The following is a 23,622-nucleotide window of genomic DNA, read 5'->3' on the forward strand; positions in this document are numbered from 1 at the left end:
TACTAAATAGTGTTTATAAAGTGCATTAGGCATACAGGAAATGAACAGTGATACTGTAGCACGGGGTCAGGATCCTTTTCACTGAGGAGCCAGTTTTAAAATTTTTGGTTGATTCATTTTTTTGGAAGAGCCATAGCACAAACTAATAATTTACTATTTTCAAAAAACAAAGTTTTTCAATAAAATAAAATGTTTATTATGCCCATAGACTACTCAAAAACACAAAAAGAAAACAAATATGCAACAATTAATAGGTAACATGTTGTAATATGGAACTGAGTACACGTATTTGTGCGGGTCTCCATAAAATTACTTCATTTTACAATTGTTCATGAAAAAGTTCATTTCCCTTTTGGGCTGGATGATATTTAAAAAAAAAAAAATTTGTAAGATAATCACCTTAAAAAAATATCGTGATATCCGATTATATCTTCAACCCCCTGCTGAGGGTCAGTGAATATTTTTGCTTTTTTGATTTTGCTTAATTTATTAAAACAAACTTAAAATACATTTCTAAATTCAAATTGCACTTTAAATGAATTGGAAAAAGCAATTAAAATAACGAAGTGATCCAAAAATCTTATAACCACCACAAATCCAAACATTAACTGTCTCCAACGGCCCCATTTGCCATCACGCAAGTATCAGTCAGCGACAACAGGTGAAAAATTACTAATAGCTTACAAATTAAGAACTAAAGATAATAAAGATAATGTAAAGAATAATAATAATCATAATAAGCCTAATAAATTCCTATTCCAAAATGCTGCCAAAAGTGTGTTCTTTTCGAATGTGTTTGTATTACGTTTTAGTAATACAGTTCATGCTGCCTAAAGAAAAGAAAATAGAACAAAATTTTAGGTTCAAGGTGTCTTATATATACAGTATATTATATATAACAGAGTTGCGTTCACAATGCTTAAGAGTGAACTGCTCCGTGGAAATAAAGTGAAACTCACAGCACCTTCTGAGATGATCGAAGATCACTTGCAACATTCTCATAGACAACATTATTCTTACAGAAAGTACAGAGAAAAAGGAGTGATAACTCTTTTGTGTTCCATGAGACAGGGTCCCGCTGCACAGCGAATCAGACACGAGCAATGCCGGCTTTTCTTTTGTCTGTTTTTATATAATAAAAATATAATAAAGTTTCTTCAAGCGTGTGTCTTTGTGACTAACAGCATTTCGTGTCATGTGTCACTCCAAGACGTCTTACAGGTCACCCGCCTGTTGCGGGTAGATGAGCAAAATTACTCGCGCATGAAATACCAGCATTTGGACAAGGAGCTTGTGAACTGGATTGAGCCTCGTTGCATTTGGTGGGTGGCGATGATATTTTACACCCTGGGCGCACATAAAAAAATAATGAACGTTCGTAAAATCGTTCGTAGAAAATGCTCTTAACCGCTAAGATCATTAGTTATTGGCAAACGAGGCCCAGAACTCAATGCATGTCTAGGAGAAGCGCTTTTATTGCACTCATGAACAGCTGAGCTCACTTCACACATATATAAAATCAGACACGCATCGGTGGCTTTTCATCTGTTCTTCAAAATATAATCACACGTTTCGTCGTTCGTCTTTGTGTCTAATTTCTTGTCATACAGTATATCACTCTGAGAAGTGTTACAGGTCGCCCTCCACAGTGGCTGGTACATCAGCAAAATTACCCGCCACTGTGCATGAAAATCCGCATTTGGCAGGTGTTGATTTCAAACCTTGTTCACCAGGAGTAGGCTGTACGACAAATTCGTGAGAAAGGAAATCATAACAGTGTCTATGACTTCAAGCTTTGCAATCACACCCACACTTTCTGCAGGAAAATTATATCTAGAAAGTTTTAAACAATCATGTGTTGGTGAATGGTGAGACACCCGGTGAGACACTTGATTTTTAACAAAGAGCCACTTGTGTCTCATGAGCCATAGGTTCCCGACCCCTGCTGTAGCAGAAAACAGTACTTGAGAAAACACCAATAAATAAACTGCAAATTAATAAGCATTTTTTTTAAAGTAGGTATTGATTAGAATCAAAGGAAGTTACAGAAGCAACCAATCACTGAATCAAATGTATATCTAAACTGTTAATTTGGGCAGTAATCATTACAAATTATTAGTATTTTTTTATGCTAAATTCAATTTAATACATCATAAAATAATTATTCAAAAATTATATTTTATAGTTTGGCATATGGTAAGTAAGGGATAATGTACAGGCAGCAGGTTATTGCACAATAAACCCAGACAGGGTGATCAGGACCCCGATGCGAAGCGTCCCACTGCAAGACAGTACAAGAGAAGTTCCCTGGTCAAAGCCAGTACAGCTTCGAGAAAGTAAAAAAAACAAAACAGATATGCATCATCCAGAGCACTTCAGGGCAAATACAAAGTACAGTATTTTTATACACATTTCTTTTCAGATAATCGTGTTGTGTTGTGGCTTATTTCCGTTGTGTTTTCAGCTTTTATTTGCTTTGTTCATTTGGTTGTGTTGTGCTCCACTCTGCCACTGTATTTAGCTCATTTAAAAAGTGTTACAAATAAACACAATAGCACACAAATCTGTTTTCAGTGAGAGTACTGTCATGCAGTTGACCAGTTACTACCACTAATAATCTCAATAATGATCACAGATAAATAGTGTGACCTCAAGCACCAAGAGCGGACACACGATGGTCTCATCAGCCGCCAGTAATTCAATAATAAAACAAGAAATCAGCATTTCTTATGATCTTAATTTTTTTTGCTTGAAGTCTTGAAATGACTTTTGTAGACATTTGTAAATGATCTATGTATATATTTTTACTAAATGAAAATAGTATTTATTTAGTTTGTTTTTCTGATAAATGTATGAGAGAAAGTGAAGGTGCAGCAGTGCTCAAGTGTTCATCATACATGTGAACTCCTTCAATACTGTTTCAAAAGAGTTTATTTAACATGGATTGATCAATACAGAATTCCCAAACTTCCTTTTGTGATATTTCATAGTTTTCATGATTTATGAAATAATTATTTTCCTCATTTTAGAGTAATAGTAAAGAATGAGTAGATGTGTGCAAACTTCTGACTGCTAGTGTGCAACATTTCTATGAGAGTTTTGTCATTGAAGATTTTATTGTATTAATTAGATAAGTAAAGTTTGTCATGTGAAACTTTGATTTTGGCTTGATAAAGACTTTTCTGAAAGTTTAAACTAGTTGTAAAAGTTTGATGGTTTTACAGCCTCTCTTTTTATCATGAGAGAGAGAGAGAGAGAGAGAGAGAGAGAGGTTCTCTGTGTTATTTCTGATAAAATCACTTACAGCACTTTGAAGTTAATTTTCTATAACTGTACGGCTGTGAAATAGTTCAGGTTTGTTGATCTCGTTACAGTTTCATATCAAAGAGTCATACAGTCTATACACAAGATTCACAGAGTCGTACAGTGTAGACATTGATCAAGCAAACAAATAAATATTCAAACAATTTTTAATTTGTATTTCATCACAGATGTGTGAATTGTGTTCCAGGTGAACTGAATGTGACGTCATCATGTGTGTGTTTGTGTTTTTATAGTGTGGATCATGGAGGAGAGTTCAGGATTACAGCAGGACCACGCAAATGTAGGTCTACACACAATCACACTCACACACACTCGCACGCATACACGCGCGCACACAAACACACACACACACACACACACACACACACACACACACAAACAAACACAAACACACCGGCTGTGTCTCGTTTGGAAGGTTTTATCGTCCGGAGGTCGCATTTGTCTGCCGCAACGTCATCGAGTCTGTCTCGTTTCATAAAAGCGACACTTCGAATGCAGCCTTTGAATGCGACCTTCTTTCACGGGAATCGAGGTGTATCCTGTGTGGGCACTCACAACCCACAATTCTTTGCTTCAACGGAAAGTACACCTGTAAAATCTATTTTCTTTTCTCTTTACATCATTATAACTCTCCTAAAATGTACCTCATACATTCCCTTCCAGAGGGACTTTGTTCCCTTCTCACTTGAAGCGCTCACGCTTGTTAAAGAGTGGCGTGCTGTCATAGCAACCATGTTACGTTCCGTTTCCGTTTGTCCTATGAAGGCCGTCTCGCTTAAACGAGGCTTGTTCAAAGGAGGACACTCGGTATACTGCAGCCTTCAAAGGACGTGTCCTACCTAGCATGCAGCCTTCCAAACGAGACACAGCCTATAATGATGATTGACAGCTACACACACACACACACACACACACACACACACACACACACACACACTGGTTTAGTGATTGTTGTGTTATAAGTGTTTTTTCTCTTCTTGTGTTCAGATGTCTGTGATCTCACACTGGATTCAAACACAGCACACACTGAACTCATTCTGTCTGAGGGGAACAGGAAGGTGACATGTGTGGGAGAGTGTCAGTCATATCTTGATCATCCAGAGAGATTTGATGTGCATCATCAGGTTCTGTGTAGAGAGAGTCTGAATGGACGCTGTTACTGGGAGACTCAATGGAGTGGAGATGTTGTTATATCAGTGTCATATAAAGGAATCAGCAGGAAAGGAGTGAGTGTTGACTGTGTGTTTGGATACAATGTAAACTCCTGGAGTCTGTGGTGCTTTAATGACGGATTCACTGTCTGTCACAATAGTAACAGAACTGTCATACATCGATCTTCACACGGCTGTAAGAGAGTAGGAGTGTATGTGGACTGTCCGGCCGGCACTCTGTCCTTCTACAGCGTCTCTGACACACACACACTCACACACTTACACACACTCATCACCACATTCACTCAACCCCTCTATGCTGGATTTAGAGTTAATTACTCTGATTCCTCAGTGTGTCTGTGTGAAATTGAACATCAGAGACACACACACACACAACTGGATGAGTGAAATATACTCACTGTATCTCACATCAACACAACTCCAAACTCTTTCTAGAAATCATTTCATGAATTAAACACTGAATTCAATACAGTGACAGTACTATGTGACTCACTGTAATGTGATTGAAGTTATTTACTATCAAATTAAATAATAATAAAAAATAAACAGTGTTGAAATCCAATATGGCGTCATGTCAGTAACATGAAACTTCATTTGTTCTTGCACATCTCGTGATCAAACATCATGATGTCATGTGTTGTTTCTAGTCTTTGTACAATGTGACTAATAGTTCTGCTCACATTTTATCTTTTATTTTCATTTATTCTGTTTAGTCTTGATTGATAGTTACCCAGATAGCAAACCGACATAGAATCAACGTAGAATCTGTGATGTTGATCTCTGACGTTGATTCAGCATCTTTTTGCTCATCGAAGTCGCGTTGAATCTTCGTCGTTCACGCCACTGAAAACAAACATAAAATTGATCTAATTGGTTTAAGTGACATTGAAACAACATTGATTTCAGTTGGGCGAAACAACGTTATACAATCAACATATTTTCTACTTTTGTTTTTAAAATCCCAAATAATTAATGAATAAATCAGCCTATATATGTACTCTTTATTAAACACACGGCACATTCAGATACTCACTGTTTTACATTTAAACATTTACAAATACAGAATTATTTGGACTTTTTCTACAGTATATAAATCTTAATACTTAACAAATATAGAAAAAACACCTTCACATTTTGCATTCATAAATGGATGTATAATAACAAATTACAGGATAATTTAAAGATACTGTAAATTTTACAGATTTTAAGAGTTCGCTCATTGATCAAAGTAAAATGCTGTCATCATACACACACCCTCATGTTGTTCTGAACCTTAGACATTTTTATTCTGTGAAACACAAAAGGAAATATACGGCAGAACATTAGAGACTGACATTCTCAGTCACCATTTACTTTCATTGCATCTTTTCAACTTAAGTGAGTGGTTGACTGAAATTCAATATTGCAATACCTTCTGTTGTGTTTCACAAAATAACAACATACAGATTTGAAACATACGGAGCGCCATAAGAGGACAGAGAGGGAGGATTTTTTCCCACCTGATATATTTTGCATTTCCTAGCGAAAAAGTGGTTTTAGTACAGTAACCATAATTGAACAATGGTATTCGTAGTAAAACTATAACCACAAAACTTACAATGTCATCGGTCAGCAAACCGCCTTCTCTCAATGTCCAAGGTTTTATCTGACACGGGCTATATAATATGACAGAATTAAGAAACAGAAACAATCAACTAAAGAAACTCATGTTGTAAATCTTCTAAAAACATTATGAAAATTAAGAGACAAAATCACATCTCATAGTTTTTGTGAAAGGTGGTGTTTCAACAAGAGACCAGATACAAGTAATCCTATGAGTGAGTGACACAGTGACATGTGCTGTTGAAATTAAAGCAAAAACAGCTAAATAACAGTTTTACCATGAGACAAAAAAAACAGAAAAAAATAAATAATAATTTAATTTGCAATTGGTAGGCAGTTCATTTTTGACTCTGGTAACAGACCAGAAATTGAAACCATTAAGAGTCAGCGGTAGTTTAATTACAGATGGAGTTAGCTTATTTAATTTACTGCTAAAACATCTGTCACACTTTCAGTAATATCATAACAGATGATGTCATAAAACACTCAGTGACATCATAATGAATCTCTCATTCATTCTGTGATTAATGTTGAATAGCAACCGGTGTTAACTTGTGTCTCCTAACAGCCGCTTCCTCTCTTTTTTCATCTCTTTTTGTGAAAATACATAATATAATGTAATATGCAATAAACTGTTAAGCATTGTATAGCTCAAATGAGTGTAGTAATGTTCATGTTAACACGTCACCTTGTATTACCATATAAAGATTTAATGGTTATTTGTTTTATATGTGTACTATAATGTGCTTTTCTGTGTATAGTGAAATTGTTTTCCTGCTTAGAAATATAAATGTATATGATTTGATATCACGAGAAAAAGGCATAATATATATATATATATATATAAATAAATAAAAAAGACATTTGATAAAGAATAATTACAGGACACAATTGTCCAGCATCTGCAAAGAGCATCAGAAACTAGCACGGGTGCAATAACATGCTGTATTTTCACAAAGTTTAATTGCATAAGTTAAATGTATATATATATATTTACGTTTAGCAGGGAAATAAATTTACAGCGCAAATTATGATTACTCCAGGGATGCATGTGCATCAGCATTAGATGCTGGAAGTGTCCCGCCCCTTACTGAAACAGGAAATATGATTGGTTAGCAAATATCCAGTCGTGTCTGAAATGAATGTTCTGATTGGTGGATCAGTTCAGTCTGCTTTACCTGTGCCATCAGTTGTGCTAAAACCTACCGCTGCTCCATGTGCGTTTAGAGAGAGTCTTTGTGCACTTTAAAAAAAGTAAAAAATTCACTCAACGGTGCTGCAGCATCACGTTAGTAGATTGAAAAAGTTCCGGGTCAAAAGCCTACTCATTGTTCTGGCGGCCATACGTATCATTACTTATTTCAGGTGGACATACGCAAAATCCTAAGAAAGATAGGTGGTCATATGGCATATGCCAGCATGCCCTTGACTACACAGGGCATTTTGTTCGACACAGATTGAACACATACTTATTGGCTCGGTAGATCGGCGCCACAGAAGCGATGCCGCCTAATGGGTTGACCGGCTCTGAATTTAGGGTCTCCAAACGCTTGCTATAGAAATGTTGCCCCACTGCAGTTTCAGTAATCTGTTTTGACTTAATACAGATCAGCTAGCTATAAAAATTATAAAAGTCGGCAGACTTATGAAAACTTTAGTGTAGTTGTTATAGTGAAATCCCACAAATGTGGAGCCTTCTTTTTTATTATAGAATCAATACAAATAGCAAATATGAATAAAACATGTACCAATATGATAATAACAAAAATAATAACAAAAATAATAAAAGAATAGAATAGACTTTTAACTGGACATTAATGAACATTCAAAGGATTCTACTGTATAAACACAAATACAACAGATGTCTCTTATATAAAATAAATAGGCCTACTGATGATTGCATCTAATCAAATGTGCTTTATGACACTCAGCGTTTTAAGACTATTGGCAAATCACTGCAGATGGCTGTAAAAACAGTGTAATCAGAGACTGGTAAAGTGTGCCATGGTGCATTTGAGTGTCACTAAAGTCATTGCGCAACGTCTGCGCAGCGCGGCGGGCTTGATGCGGTCCGATTCGATTCAACGCGCTAATGTCAAAGATCGGTGAAAGATCATGAGAGAAACAGTGTGTCGATGTGCTTCACATTAACCGTGACAATGGGCAACAGAAGCGAGAGAGGCGCGGTAAAGCACAGAAGGAGAATCACGATCTCTGGAGAGTCGGCGGGAGCTCGAGCGAAGCGCAGCGGCGCAGCAGAGACGCTCAGCGGGCAGGTGAACGAGAGAGAGCGGAGACAGGAGACATCAGCCACAGCGAACAAACAGAAGAATGACAATGATACTGTCGAGAAAAGACTCAGGTGGATTTTAGCTGTGTGTTGCAGTACCATATTTAATATATCTATCTATCTGTCTGTCTGTCTGTCTATTTAGAACGAAAGATAGATCTATATATAGTCATATACATAAACAAATCCTATATTACCTCCATATTAACACACAAATATACTGTAACATATGTCTATACCCAGGAAAGAAAAATCACAAATGAGATCTCTTTAAATGGAGAGCAAACTGAGATTTTGCTGAAATCTCCAGCTTCTCGGATGTTTCTCCAGAGAAAAAGACTCAGTGAATAATCTCACGTGTTTCCTCTAGAGTTTCAGAAGAGATCTCAACAATGTCTTATAGGAATAGTTCACCCAAAAATGAAAATTCTCTCATCATTTACTCACCCTCATGCCATCCCAGATGTGAATGACTTTCTTTCTTCTGCAGAACACAAATGGAGATTTATAGAAGAATATTTCAGCTCTGTAGGTCCATACAATGCAAGTGAATGGTGACCAGAACTTTGTAGCTCCAAAAAGCACATGGATTTAACCACTGGAGTCTTATGCTACCTTTTGGTCACCATTCACTTGCATTGTATGGACCTACAGAGCTGAAATATTCTTCGAAAAATCTGCAAAAGAAAGAAATTCATACACATCTGGAAAGGCATAAGGGTTATAAATGATGAGAGAATTTTCATTTTTGGGTGAACTGTCCCTTTAAACAGTGCTCAGATTTGCCAAGATACCAATGTCAGGGATCTCAATATGAACTCAAACATTTCTCTTCAAATTATTGCAAAACCAAATTAACTTTGCTCTGAAATCCAAATTTATTTATTTATTTATTTTTTTAGCTCTGTACTCTTACTATATGTCAACAATTGACTGAATTATGTCTGTTTTTATTTATTTTTTTAATTAAAGATATATATTGAAGTGAAGCACCAGAGACAAAAAGACACTAAACTTGAATACAAGAGTTCAGGCATATCGTTCACAGAACAATGGAGATCTGCAGTTAAAGGTGTGAAGCTCGAGCCACATCTGAGAATGAGCTGTTATCAACTGAAATCACTAATCAATGCCAAACTGATAAGATCAATAAGGCCCCAACCTTTAGTGACCAGCAGAAACCACCCCTTTCATCTCCCAAATATGTTTATCTAAACATGGACTTATCATAGACTTCTATTGTTTTACTGTATATCAAGCTATTGATAACGACTACAGACTAACCATAAACCTAAAAGAGAACTTTTGGCATTAAATATATATATATCAGATCTAGGGCAATTTTGGTCCCTCACACATACACAAATATTTGTTGAGCAAGTTAAGAACTTTCCTCCTGTATACTGAGCAAGATTGCTTAAACTGAGCTCCAAGTTTTGCTGTGTTTCGTCACCAATTTCAACATGTATTAGTCCTCAATCAGTGTCTAATATACTCATCTCAGTGTGAAGTACAGTATTTGTGAACACTTAAGTAGTCTGTCAGGAATCGTTGTGAAGATGCAAACCATGTGCTTCGTGGAAACTGTGGCCAAGATGCACATCTCTGACCGGATACAACCTTTATTAAAGAAATCAAGCTCACGCTTTAAAGAAAAATCTGTCATAAGTTACAGTATTCAGCATCATGTTGTTACAAACCCTTATGACTTTCTTTCTCCTATGGAACACTAAAGGTGAAGTTTGTCAAAATGTTGCTGCAGCTCTTTTCAAAACAATTACATTTCCATTGCATTATATTTTTGGGGGGTAAACTCTTCCTAAATGTTGTATCAGACACATACAGTTATGGGAAAAAGAAGTACACATAATAAAAATCATCTGGTCCTTAGCAGGTCTTAAAATTAGGTAAATACAACCTCAGATGAACAACAGCACATGACATATTACACCGTGTCATGATTTATTTAACAAAAATAAAGCCAAAATGGAGAAGCCATGTGTGAAAAACATCTTGGTTACTATCGTAACCTCCGTTCCCTGATGGAGGGAACGAGACATTGTGTCGATGTAGTGACACTAGGGGTCACCCTTGGGAGCCCCAAACACCTCAGATCTTTGAGAAAAAGCCAATGAGAATTGGCGAGTGGAATTTGCATGCCACTCCCCGGACATACGGGCATAAAAGGAGCTTGAATGCATCCACTCATTCAGGTTTTGTGCTGAGGAGCCGAGACAAGGTCCCGGACATTTCAGCGGGTAGTACAGCGAGAGTAGTACCAAGAGACTTACCTTCCCCTGCGTCGTGGTTTGCCGCTATAGCAGCTTCGTACACCTTCAATGTGGAGGGGGACAGCCGCACCTCCAACTTCTCCTGCAGGAAGGAAAGCACTGACCCGACTCTGAATCTCTGGGGGTCTTCACTTCGGGAAGAACACCAATTTGAGAACACACGCCACTTCAGGGCATACAGCTGCCTTGTGGAGGGTGCCCTGGCCTGAGTGATCATGTTTACCACTACAGGCGGTAAACCACTTAAGTTTTTCGCATCCCATCCAGGGACCAGACATGGAGGTTCCAGAGGTCTGGGCGCAGGTGCCAGAAGGTGCCCGTCCCTGAGAGAGGAGGTCCTCCCTTAGGGGAATTTGCCATGGAGGTGCTGTTGCGAGGAGCTTGAGGTCCGAGAACCAAGTCTGGGTGGGCTAATACGGCACAACGAGGGTGACTTGTACCTCATTCTCCCCGACCTTGCACAAGGTCTGTGCAAATAGGCTCACTGGGGGGACGCGTATTTGCGCAGCCCCTGGGGCCAGCTGTGTGCCAGCGTGTCTGTCCCGAGGGAATACCAGAGCGGGCAGTGGGAAGATTCCTGGGAAGCAAACAGGTCTACCTGTGCTTTGCCGAATCGGCTCCAAATCAGCTGGACCACCTGGGGGTGGAGTCTACACTCTCCCCTGAGTGTCATCTGCCGCGACAGCATGTAAACTGTGGAGTTGAGGCTGTCCGGGCTCACAGTGACCTCAGCAACTGCTGACTACAGAGGAGGAGATGGCGGGCAAGTTGCGACATGCGATGAGAACGTAAGCCGCCTTGGTGGTTTATATACGCTACTGTCACTGTGTTGTCCATCCAGACCAACACGTGCTTGCCCTGGATCAACGGCAATAGCCTCCGCAGGGCGAGCTGTACTGCCAGCATCTCGAGGCAGTTAATGTGTCAACGCTGCCACGGTCCTGTCCAGGAGCCGGAGGCTGCGTGCCCATTGCACACATCTGAGAATGAGCTGTTATCAACTGAAATCACTAATCAATGCCAAACTGATAAGATCAATAAGGCCCCAACCTTTAGTGACCAGCAGAAACCACCCCTTTCATCTCCCAAATATGTTTATCTAAACATGGACTTATCATAGACTTCTATTGTTTTACTGTATATCAAGCTATTGATAACGACTACAGACTAACCATAAACCTAAAAGAGAACTTTTGGCATTAAATATATATATATCAGATCTAGGGCAATTTTGGTCCCTCACACATACACAAATATTTGTTGAGCAAGTTAAGAACTTTCCTCCTGTATACTGAGCAAGATTGCTTAAACTGAGCTCCAAGTTTTGCTGTGTTTCGTCACCAATTTCAGCATGTATTAGTCCTCAATCAGTGTCTAATATACTCATCTCAGTGTGAAGTACAGTATTTGTGAACACTTAAGTAGTCTGTCAGGAATCGTTGTGAAGATGCAAACCATGTGCTTCGTGGAAACTGTGGCCAAGATGCACATCTCTGACCGGATACAACCTTTATTAAAGAAATCAAGCTCACGCTTTAAAGAAAAATCTGTCATAAGTTACAGTATTCAGCATCATGTTGTTACAAACCCTTATGACTTTCTTTCTCCTATGGAACACTAAAGGTGAAGTTTGTCAAAATGTTGCTGCAGCTCTTTTCAAAACAATTACATTTCCATTGCATTATATTTTTGGGGGGTAAACTCTTCCTAAATGTTGTATCAGACACATACAGTTATGGGAAAAAGAAGTACACATAATAAAAATCATCTGGTCCTTAGCAGGTCTTAAAATTAGGTAAATACAACCTCAGATGAACAACAGCACATGACATATTACACCGTGTCATGATTTATTTAACAAAAATAAAGCCAAAATGGAGAAGCCATGTGTGAAAAACATCTTGGTTACTATCGTAACCTCCGTTCCCTGATGGAGGGAACGAGACATTGTGTCGATGTAGTGACACTAGGGGTCACCCTTGGGAGCCCCAAACACCTCAGATCTTTGAGAAAAAGCCAATGAGAATTGGCGAGTGGAATTTGCATGCCACTCCCCCGGACATACGGGCATAAAAGGAGCTTGAATGCATCCACTCATTCAGGTTTTGTGCTGAGGAGCCGAGACAAGGTCCCGGACATTTCAGCGGGTAGTACAGCGAGAGTAGTACCAAGAGACTTACCTTCCCCTGCGTCGTGGTTTGCCGCTATAGCAGCTTCGTACACCTTCAATGTGGAGGGGGACAGCCGCACCTCCAACTTCTCCTGCAGGAAGGAAAGCACTGACCCGACTCTGAATCTCTGGGGGTCTTCGCTTCGGGAAGAACACCAATTTGAGAACACACGCCACTTCAGGGCATACAGCTGCCTTGTGGAGGGTGCCCTGGCCTGAGTGATCATGTTTACCACTACAGGCGGTAAACCACTTAAGTTTTTAGCATCCCATCCAGGGACCAGACATGGAGGTTCCAGAGGTCTGGGCGCAGGTGCCAGAAGGTGCCCGTCCCTGAGAGAGGAGGTCCTCCCTTAGGGGAATTTGCCACGGAGGTGCTGTTGCGAGGAGCTTGAGGTCCGAGAACCAAGTCTGGGTGGGCTAATACGGCACAACGAGGGTGACTTGTACCTCATTCTCCCCGACCTTGCACAAGGTCTGTGCAAATAGGCTCACTGGGGGGACGCGTATTTGCGCAGCCCCTGGGGCCAGCTGTGTGCCAGCGTGTCTGTCCCGAGGGAATACCAGAGCGGGCAGTGGGAAGATTCCTGGGAAACAAACAGGTCTACCTGTGCTTTGCCGAATCGGCTCCAAATCAGCTGGACCACCTGGGGGTGGAGTCTACACTCTCCCCTGAGTGTCATCTGCCGCGACAGCATGTAAACTGTGGAGTTGAGGCTGTCCGGGCTCACAGTGACCTCAGCAACTGCTGACTACAGAGGAGATGGCGGGCAAGTTGCGACATGCGATGAGAACGTAAGCCGCCTTGGTGGTTTATATACGCTACTGTCACTGTGTTGTCCATCCAGACCAACACGTGCTTGCCCTGGATCAACGGCAATAGCCTCCGCAGGGCGAGCTGTACTGCCAGCATCTCGAGGCAGTTAATGTGTCAACGCTGCCACGGTCCTGTCCAGGAGCCGGAGGCTGCGTGCCCATTGCACACGGCGCCCCAGCCTGACTTGGAGGCATGTGTCGTAACCACGACGCGCATGGACACTTGCTGTAGGGGGAAACGCAAGGTCTGTCCAAGGGCTGAACAAGTGGTGGCGCCATGCCCACCTCGGGACTCGAGTCTGAAGCCAGTGCGGTTCAGAACTCGCAGGTCCAGGATTGGCCGCAACCCACTGCCTTTCTTCGGAAGTAAGGGCTGTAGAACCCTTGCTTCATCTCGGCTGGAGGGACAGGCTCTATTGTGCCCTTCTGCAGAAGGACCATGATTTCTGCATCTGATGTACCTGGGGGTGGGCCCTCACATCGAGGAGCATCGCTTTCACTCGAGGTGGCTGCGCTGAAGGAACCCTCGAAGCACTTACCTTGCTCTGCGTACCTGGCATAGGGCAGGTCGGTGACTGAGGAGGAGGGCCTTTTGGGCCCACACCATGACCTTCGTCGCCTGGAGGGCGAAGTCGGTTGCCGAGCGCAGTTCCTGCAACACATTGGGGTCAGAACTACCCTTGGCCTACGACATGGTCCTACAGGCTTCGCCAGGTGGCAGTGCCTTGCGGGCACAAGTGCACCGCAACCGCCTTATCCACCTGAGGAATCGCGACATAACCCTCGGCCGCCCCACAGACGAGGGTAGTGATAGCGTACGAGCTGAGGGATCGGGTTTGGACAGTAAAAGGTGTCCCCCACGACCTCGTCAGCTCGTTGTGCACCTCCGGGAATAAAGGGACCAAGGCGCTCTCCGATGCAGCGATCGAAATCTCATCCATATCGCGAGCTCCGAAAGAGACATTAGGCTGGCACTGAGGCGAGCTGCCTGTCTCATCCCAGAACTGGACTGGAGCAAACGAGCGTGCTGGGGAATGAGCGGTCCGTGGGGGATTACCCGGCGGAACTGAACACATCGGAGCCCGAAAATCGCCTCCAGCGTCAACCGGGCCAGCCTCATACCCGTAGGTAGAAGGACCAGTGCGGGGGACGGCTGAAGAAAGCCGCTTCTTTCTGAAGAAAGAAAGCCACGACTGCAACGTTGCCACGGTCATGTTCTCGCAATGAGAACATGAACCATCCACGAATGCTTCCTCAATGTGTTTACGGCCCAGACATGTTAGGCAGCGATCGTGGCCGTTGGAGGTGGAGAGGTAACGACCGCACCCAGAAACTACACAGAGATGGAAGGGCATCTTTAAAAAGACGTGTCTTTAAAAAGACATTCACGTCAATGTGTTTGCTCTAATAGAGGGAAATATACTCTTTGCTCAGAATATATACTCTTTTAGCGCTGTCGAAGCGCCCAGGGGTATACTCTGCACTGATCATGCAGACAGAGAGAAAGACGCTGGAATGTGCCGTGTATCCAACAGCAAATGCTTCTTGTTGAGAGGTGAATGGACTGGCAGTGGAGATCAGCTTGCTGACACACAACCGCTTGACTCCAAAGAAAATCTGAATGAGTGGATGCATTCCAGCTTCTTTTATACCCGTATGTCTGGGGGAGTGGCATGTAAATTCCACTCTGCAATTCTCATTGGCCTTTTCTCAAAGATCTGAGGTGTTTGGGGCTCCCAAGAGCAACCCCTAGTGTCCCCTAGTGTCACTACATCGACACAGCGTTGAGTGAGTGACAGAAGGGGAACTAAGTACACCTTATGATTCAATAGCATGTAGAACGACCTTTAGCAGCAATAACTTCAAGTAATCATTTTCTGTATGACTTTATCAGTCTCTCACATCGTTGTGGAGGAATTTTGGCCCACTCTTCTTTACAACGTTGCTTCAGTTCATTTGTTTATGCACAGCTCTCTTAAGGTCCCGCCACAGCATTTCAATCGGGTTGAGGTCTGGACTTTGTCTGGGCCATTGCAACACCTTGATTCTTTTCCTTTTCAGCCATTCTGTTGTGTATTTGCTGGAGTGCTTGGGATCATTGTCCTGTTGTATGACCCAATTTCGGCCAAGCTTTAGCTGTCAGACAGATGGCCTCACATTTGACTCTAGAATACTTTGGTATACAGAAGAGTTCATGATCAACTGAATGACTGCAAGATACCCAGGTTCTGTGGCTGCAAAACAAGCCCAAATCATCACCCCTCCACCACCGTGCTTGACAGTTGGTATGAGGTGTTTGCGCTGATATGCTGTGTTTGGTTTTCACCAAACATGGCACTGTGCATTATGGCCAAACATCTCCACTTTGGTCTCATCTGTCCAAAGGACATTGTTCCAGAAGTCTTGTGGTTTGTTCAGATGCAACTTTGCAAACCTAAGCCATGCTGCCATGTTCTTTTTAGTGAGAAGAGGCTTTCTCCTGGCAACCCTTCCAAACAAACCATACTTGTTCAGTCTTTTTCTAATTGTACTGTCATGAACTTTAACGTGTAACATGCTAACTGATTCCTGTAGAGTCTGAGATGTAACGACTGGGTTTTTTGCAATTTCTCTGAGCATTGCACGGTCTGACTTTGGGGTGAATTTGCTGTGACGTCCACTCCTGGGAAAATTTTCCACTTTTCCACTTGTGAATAATCTTTCTCACTGTAGAATGATGGACTTTAAATTGTTTGGAAATGGCCTTAAAACCCTTTCCAGATTGATGGGCAGCAACAATTGCTTCTCTAAGATCATTACTCATGTCTTTCCTCCTTGGCATTGTGTTAACACACACCTGAATGCTCCAGACCAGCAAACTGCTAAAACTTCAACTTTTATAGAGGTGGTCACACTTGCTGATGATCAATTAATCAAGGTCATTTGATTAGCAGCACCTGGCTACTACTTAGCCTCTTAATTCCTATGGAAGCAGTAAGGATGTGCTTAGTTTTTCACACATGGCTTCTCCATTTTGGCTTTATTTTTGAGTGATAAATTATGACACAGTGTAATATGTCATGTGTTGTTGTTCATCTGAGGTTGTATTAACCTAATTTGAAGACCTGCTAAGGACCAGATGATTTTTATTATGTCCTGATATGTAAAACCATAGAATTCAAGGAGGGTGTACTTTCTTTTTCCCATGACTGTATCTGTAGCAGAAAACATGATACCAAAGTTTCACTCTTTCTTTCTGTTTCTACAGCTGTCACAAGCTTCAGGAGTCATTGCTCAGCTCTGATAGCGGCTACCGTAATTACAGAGGAATTCTCAACTGGTGTGTGGTCATGCTGGTAAGATCTCTACGGCCAATAGATGTCCAGTCTCAAATAAAAATGGACAGGATGAATGAAGAGATGATTCACCCAAAAACATTCTTTTCCATACAAAAAAAGTTGATGGTACATGTGTGTGTGTATATATGTACAGTATACTGTATATACAATATATACTAATTTACAGTATATCAACTATAAATAGTTATTAAGGCTGTAAATCATTAAACGTGTAATCAAATTAATTACATTTAATTCAGATTAATTAATTAGCCCCCAATTAAAGCTAATTCAATATATAAATAAAAAATTATTAAAATAATTTTTATATATATATATATACTGTATAGTATACGCTTAAATCTGTACTATATACTGTACATATTAGGGTTGTAGATCGATAAAAAAAAATTAATCAAATCAATTGCATTTTAAGACGATTAATTAAACTAATTGCAATTAGTCGAATATATTAATACTGGTTGAGAAAGGCCCCCAAATAAAGATAATTCAATATAGAAATACAAAATAATATATATATATATATATATATATATATATATATATATATATATATATATATATACAGGTGCATCTCAATAAATTAGAATGTTGTGGAAAAGTTCATTTATTTCAGTAATTCAACTCAAATTGTGAAACTCGTGTATTAAATAAATTCAGTGCACACAGACTGAAGTAGTTTAAGTCTTTGGTTCTTTTAATTGTGACGATTTTGGCTCACATTTAACAAAAACCCACCAATTCACTATCTCAAAAAATTAGAATACATCATAAGACCAATAAAAAAAACATTTCTAGTGAATTGTTGGCCTTCTGGAAAGTATGTTCATTTACTGTATATGTACTCAATACTTGGTAGGGGCTCCTTTTGCTTTAATTACTGCCTCAATTTGGCGTGGCATGGAGGTGATCAGTTTGTGGCACTGCTGAGGTGGTATGGAAGCCCAGGTTTCTTTGACAGTGGCCTTCAGCTCATCTGCATTTTTTGGTCTCTTGTTTCTCATCTTCCTCTTGACAATACCCCATAGATTCTCTATGGGGTTCAGGTCTGGTGAGTTTGCTGGCCAGTCAAGCACACCAACACCATGGTCATTTAACCAACTTTTGGTGCTTTTGGCAGTGTGGGCAGGTGCCAAATCCTGCTGGAAAATGAAATCAGCATCTTTAAAAAGCTGGTCAGCAGAAGGAAGCATGAAGTGCTCCAAAATTTCTTGGTAAACGGGTGCAGTGACTTTGGTTTTCAAAAAACACAATGGACCAACACCAGCAGATGACATTGCACCCCAAATCATCACAGACTGTGGAAACTTAACACTGGACTTCAAGCAACTTGGGCTATGAGCTTCTCCACCCTTCCTCCAGACTCTAGGACCTTGGTTTCCAAATGAAATACAAAACTTGCTCTCATCTGAAAAGAGGACTTTGGACCACTGGGCAACAGTCCAGTTCTTCTTCTCTTTAGCCCAGGTAAGACGCCTCTGATGTTGTCTGTGGTTCAGGAGTGGCTTAACAAGAGGAATACGACAACTGTAGCCAAATTCCTTGACATGTCTGTGTGTGGTGGCTCTTGATGCCTTGACCCCAGCCTCAGTCCATTCCTTGTGAAGTTCACCCAAATTCTTGAATCGATTTTGCTTGACAATCATAAGGCTGCGGTTCTCTCGGTTGGTTGTGCATCTTTTTCTTTCACACTTTTTCCTTCCACTCAACTTTCTGTTAACATGCTTGGATACAGCACTCTGTGAACAGCCAGCTTCTTTGGTAATGAATGTTTGTGGCTTACCCTCCTTGTGAAGGGTGTCAATGATTGTCTTCTGGACAACTGTCAGATCAGCAGTCTTCCCCATGATTGTGTAGCCTAGTGAACCAAACTGAGAGACCATTTTGAAGGCTCAGGAAACCTTTGCAGGTGTTTTGAGTTGATTAGCTGATTGGCATGTCACCATATTCTAATTTTTTGAGATAGTGAATTGGTGGGTTTTTGTTAAATGTGAGCCAAAATCATCACAATTAAAAGAACCAAAGACTTAAACTACTTCAGTCTGTGTGCATTGAATTTATTTAATACACGAGTTTCACAATTTGAGTTGAATTACTGAAATAAATGAACTTTTCCACGACATTCTAATTTATTGAGATGCACCTATATATATATATATATATATATATATATATATATATATATATATATATATATACAGATTAAATGCTTATATATGTACTATATACTGTACTTATTAGGGATGACAATCGATTATTTTATTTTTTTAATTAATTACTTGGCATGCTGATTAATAAATAGAATAAATCGCATATATCAATATTCACTGAAAAAAGGAAATTCAGTATATATGATACATAATATTTAAAGTAATCAATGTTTGGTGGAATAACCCTGATTTTCAATCACAGCTTTCATGTGTCTTGGCATGCTCTCTACCAGTCTTTCACATTGCTGTTGGGTGACTTTATGCCACTCCTGGCACGAAAATTCAAGCAGCTCGGCTTTGTTTGTTGGCTTGTGGCCATCCATCTTCCTCTTGATCACATTCCAGAGGTTTTCAGTGGGGTTCAGGTCTGGAGATTGGGCTGACCATGACAGGGTCTTGATCCGGTGCTGCTCCATCCACACCTTGATTGACCTGACTGTGTGGCATGGAGCATTGTCCTGCTGGAAAAACCAGTCCTCAGAGTTGGGGAACATTGTCAGAGCAGAAGGAAGCAAGTTTTCTTCCAGGATAATCTTGTACATGGCTTAATTCATGCACCTTTTGCCCGATTCCAGCCTTGCTGAAGCACCCCCAGATCATCACCGATCCTCCACCTGGTTGTCTAATGGTTAGACGGAGACCTGGAGAAGCTTTCAAGCCACAATGTCTCACACCCACTGTGAAATGTGATGGAGGATTGTGATGAGGGTGTGCTTCAGCAATTAATGATTAGTTCAGTGACCATTTCTGGTGATGCCAGAAGGTGGTGACAGATGAGTGTCTTGTGTGAAATGAGTTAGTCACTGAATCAACAATCAAAAGAAAATTTTAGTCCTTTAATATTTGTATGTCTACAGACCTACAAAAAGACTTTAGTAGAGGTTTTAAGCATTATAAGAACAAAGCAAATCTATAATTTCCTTACAGTTTGTGAGCTACTGAGCTTGACTTTATCAAAAGACAACAATAATAGTCTTATAATAATTATGAGTTTCAATAATGTACGTTTTCATGTATAAAAAAGCATGTCCACATACAGTATCTGTTCTAACACAGCAGATCTATATTATATCTTACAGTTTGTTGACTTTAAAAATATCTTTACATATTTAACACAGATCTAGTAATCTGCTTAAATTGGCAAAAAGAACCGATCAAACTTTTACCTCACAAACATAATGTAAAAATCATAACTTTATGAAGACTCATGTGCTGTTATAAACTCCATTTACAATGTGTGCTTAAAAGAAGGATTGTCCTTTGTTTTATTTCTGCAGTGCATTTCATGTAATGCTGCCAATCAAGAATAATATGCTGATAAATAACTCTCATTTTTGTGTTCCTGATCTGTAGATTATTAATTTAGATCAACATCAATGCCAATAAAAAACATGGATAAATGAGCATTGTTGAAAACAACTTTGTAGAAATGAACAGAGCCGCATTGATTAGACTCTCTGACCGACGGCCTATTATGTAAGGGTTGTTTCGGCTCACGAAACTCACCTGTGATTGGCTGGATGGTCGCTCAATCAGCCTAAAGTAACAAAACGCAAAGAATACTTTATACAAATCCACCATTTGGACTTGGTATGGGTATAGCTTGAAAAAAGTGCGGGGGACAAAATCACCTTTTTAAAGAGTCCAGGGGACGTGTCCGCCGCTTACCCCCGTAGCTGCTACGCCCTTGATATATATATATATATACTAGGGCTGCCCCGACTAAAGATTTTCCTAGTCGACTGGTAGTTGTTAATTTAAGCCATTAGTCGACTAGTCGTCGCACGTTTATGATATTAATTGAATTACTTAAATACATATTTTTTGGGGGGGCATCAGAAAATGGTTTGAGTTCCAGGGCTGAGAAAGAATGTTATAAGTAACATTAACACTGTTCTACATTACAGAGAAATACTATACCATAATAATGAGTCTTTCAAATATACATTTTACAAGCAAACGCATGAAGCGAGCCGCAGTGACACCGCAAAAGTGGTAATGATTCTGAATGTGTCGGAAAAACCAGAAAGAGACTGTCTGAACATTTTGTTAATTTATCGAGAGAAATGCACATTAGGGCTGTGCCGACAGACAATGATCTCAGGGATCGACAATGGTCAGAGTGATCGCCAATAGCTGATGCCTTTGACAATATTTGACTCGTTTTCCCATTAATCTATTAAATTATTATTATTATTATTAGACTATTATTATTATCAAATTAATATTACAAATAATTTGCCCGCAGACACTGAAGAAACACGCTTTATTATATTATTAAGAACAGATGACAGAAAAGACATCTATGCGCATATATGACGCGCTGATACGGAGGCGTACAGTCTCGTGGAACACGCTCATCTAAAAGGTTCTCACTCTTTCTTTGTTTCAGTCTTCTGATTTATTTATTTATTTATTTATTTATTTTGTTGCAAGAACAGTATCTTCTATAAGTGCTGCAAATGATCTCAGACATCTCAGCTCAGGAGGTGCTTTGAGTTCAGGTTGCTTTATTTCCACAGAGCATCTGTGATTAAAACATCTCTAACCATGATTTATATTTCAGTGATTATTATCATCATTATAATTATTATTTTTACATTTATAATTGTTTTTACGTCTTCATTTGTGCAAGTAATTTTCCGCCATGATGTTAAGACGGATACTTGCATGACGGTAAATGGAAAGGTGGTTACTTATATACATATATTATTCTTTTATCACTTTTTTTATTTATTTACTTGCTTTTTCATTTCGTTTGGAGTGCAGTTTGAATTTAGAAATGTATTTGATTTAAGTTTGTATTTGATTTACAAAACAAATTTATTCACACACATGATGTATTTTCCCGGACAACGAAATACCCTACTGGTAGAGAATGCACAGATGAAGCAGGTTCTTTGCCAGAGAGATGTTCACAACTGTTGTAAAGCCATCTTTCAAAAAGTTTTTTAATGCACATGTATTTTTTTTTTCCAGTTTCATTTGAACTTTTAGTTAAAATAAATAAAAAATAAAGTTCAAAGTTTGAAATCAAGGTGTCTTGGTTTATTGTGTAGGCTTAACCCTAACCTTGCTTAATGAAAATGACATCATAGTACCACCTAGCGTCCAACCAGCGGTAATACCGGAGTTTTTTTTTTCCTGCGACCAACCGACCAATCAAAACTTGGTCGACCAAGACTCTTCTCATCGACTGTCCTTTGGTCGACTATCAGGGGGCAGCCCTAATATATACAGTTGAAGTCAGAAATTTACATACACCTTAGCCAAATACATTTAAACTCAGTTTTTCACAATTCTTGATATTTAATCGGAGAAAACATTCCCTGTCTTATGTCAGTTAGGATCACTACTTTATTTTAAGAATGTGAAATGTCAGAATAATAGTAGAGAGAATGATTTATTTCAGCTTTTATTTCTTTCATCACATTCCCAGTGGGTCAGAAGTTTACATACACTTAGTTAGTATTTGGTAGCATTGCCTTTAAATAGTTTAACTTCAGTCAAATATTTTGGGTAGCCTTCTACAAGCTTCTCACAATAAGTTGCTGGAATTTTGTCCCATTCCTCCAGACAGAACTGGTGTAACTGAGTCAGAGTTGTAGGCCCCCTTGCTCACACATGCTAAATTTCTATCGGATTGAGGTCAGGGCTTTGTGATGGCCACTCCAATACCTTGACTTTGTTGTCCTTAAGCCATTTTGCCACAGCTTTGGAGGTATGCTTGGGGTCATTGTCCATTTGGAAGACCCATTTGCGACCGAGCTTTAACTTCCTGGCTGATGTCTTGAGATGTTGCTTCAATATATCCTCTTAATTTTCCTTCCTCATGATGCCATCTATTTTGTGAAGTGCACCAGTCCCTCCTGCAGCAAAGCACCCCCACAACATGATGCTACCACCCCCATGCTTCATGGTAGGGATGGTGTTCTTCAGCTTGCAAGCCTCACCCTATTTGCTCCAAACATAACGATGGTCATTATGGCCAAACAGTTCAATATTTGTTTCATCAGACCAGAGGACATTTCTCAAAAAATTAAGATCTTTGTCCCCATGTGCATTTGTAAACTGTAGTCTGGCTTTTTTATGGTGGTTTTGGAGCAGTGGCTTCTTCCTTGCTGGGCAGCCTTTCAGGTTATGTCGATATAGGACTCGTTTTACTGTGGATATAGATACTTGTCTACATGTTTCCTCCAGCATCTTCACAAGGTCCTTTGCTGTTGTTCTGGGATTGATTTGCACTTTTCGCACCAAACTACGTTCATCTCTAGGAGACAGAATGTGTCTCCTTCCTGAGCGGTATGATGGCTGCATGTTCCCATGGTGTTTATACTTGCGTACTATTGTTTGTACAGATGAACGTGGGACCTTCAGGTGTTTGGAAATTGCTCCCAAGGATGAACCAG

At 40.0% G+C, this 23,622-nt stretch overlaps 2 protein-coding genes across 8 annotated transcripts in view; both read left to right on the plus strand.

Annotated features, from left to right (window-relative positions):
- The window catches only part of LOC127420661 (NACHT, LRR and PYD domains-containing protein 3-like), a 57,503-nt gene extending 52,445 nt beyond the window's left edge, over positions 1-5,058 (plus strand). For 5 of the 6 annotated variants that reach the window (XM_051663087.1, XM_051663089.1, XM_051663088.1 and 2 more), the window contains exons 9-10: positions 3,558-3,604; positions 4,312-5,058. In XM_051663087.1, coding sequence (XP_051519047.1) covers positions 3,558-3,604; positions 4,312-4,883 — 619 coding nt within the window. In that variant the 3' untranslated portion in view covers positions 4,884-5,058. The remainder of the gene's footprint in view (positions 1-3,557; positions 3,605-4,311) is intronic. The other variant, XM_051663084.1, reaches the window with a different exon arrangement.
- Positions 5,059-8,170: 3,112 nt separating this feature from the next.
- The window catches only part of LOC127420668 (diacylglycerol O-acyltransferase 1-like), a 44,019-nt gene continuing 28,567 nt past the window's right edge, over positions 8,171-23,622 (plus strand). For both annotated transcript variants that reach the window (XM_051663117.1, XM_051663118.1), the window contains exons 1-2: positions 8,171-8,460; positions 16,913-17,000. In XM_051663117.1, coding sequence (XP_051519077.1) covers positions 8,234-8,460; positions 16,913-17,000 — 315 coding nt within the window. In that variant the 5' untranslated portion in view covers positions 8,171-8,233. The remainder of the gene's footprint in view (positions 8,461-16,912; positions 17,001-23,622) is intronic.

This window comes from Myxocyprinus asiaticus, chromosome 30 (assembly GCF_019703515.2).
Source record: "Myxocyprinus asiaticus isolate MX2 ecotype Aquarium Trade chromosome 30, UBuf_Myxa_2, whole genome shotgun sequence".
Classification (NCBI taxonomy): Eukaryota; Metazoa; Chordata; class Actinopteri; order Cypriniformes; family Catostomidae; genus Myxocyprinus; species Myxocyprinus asiaticus.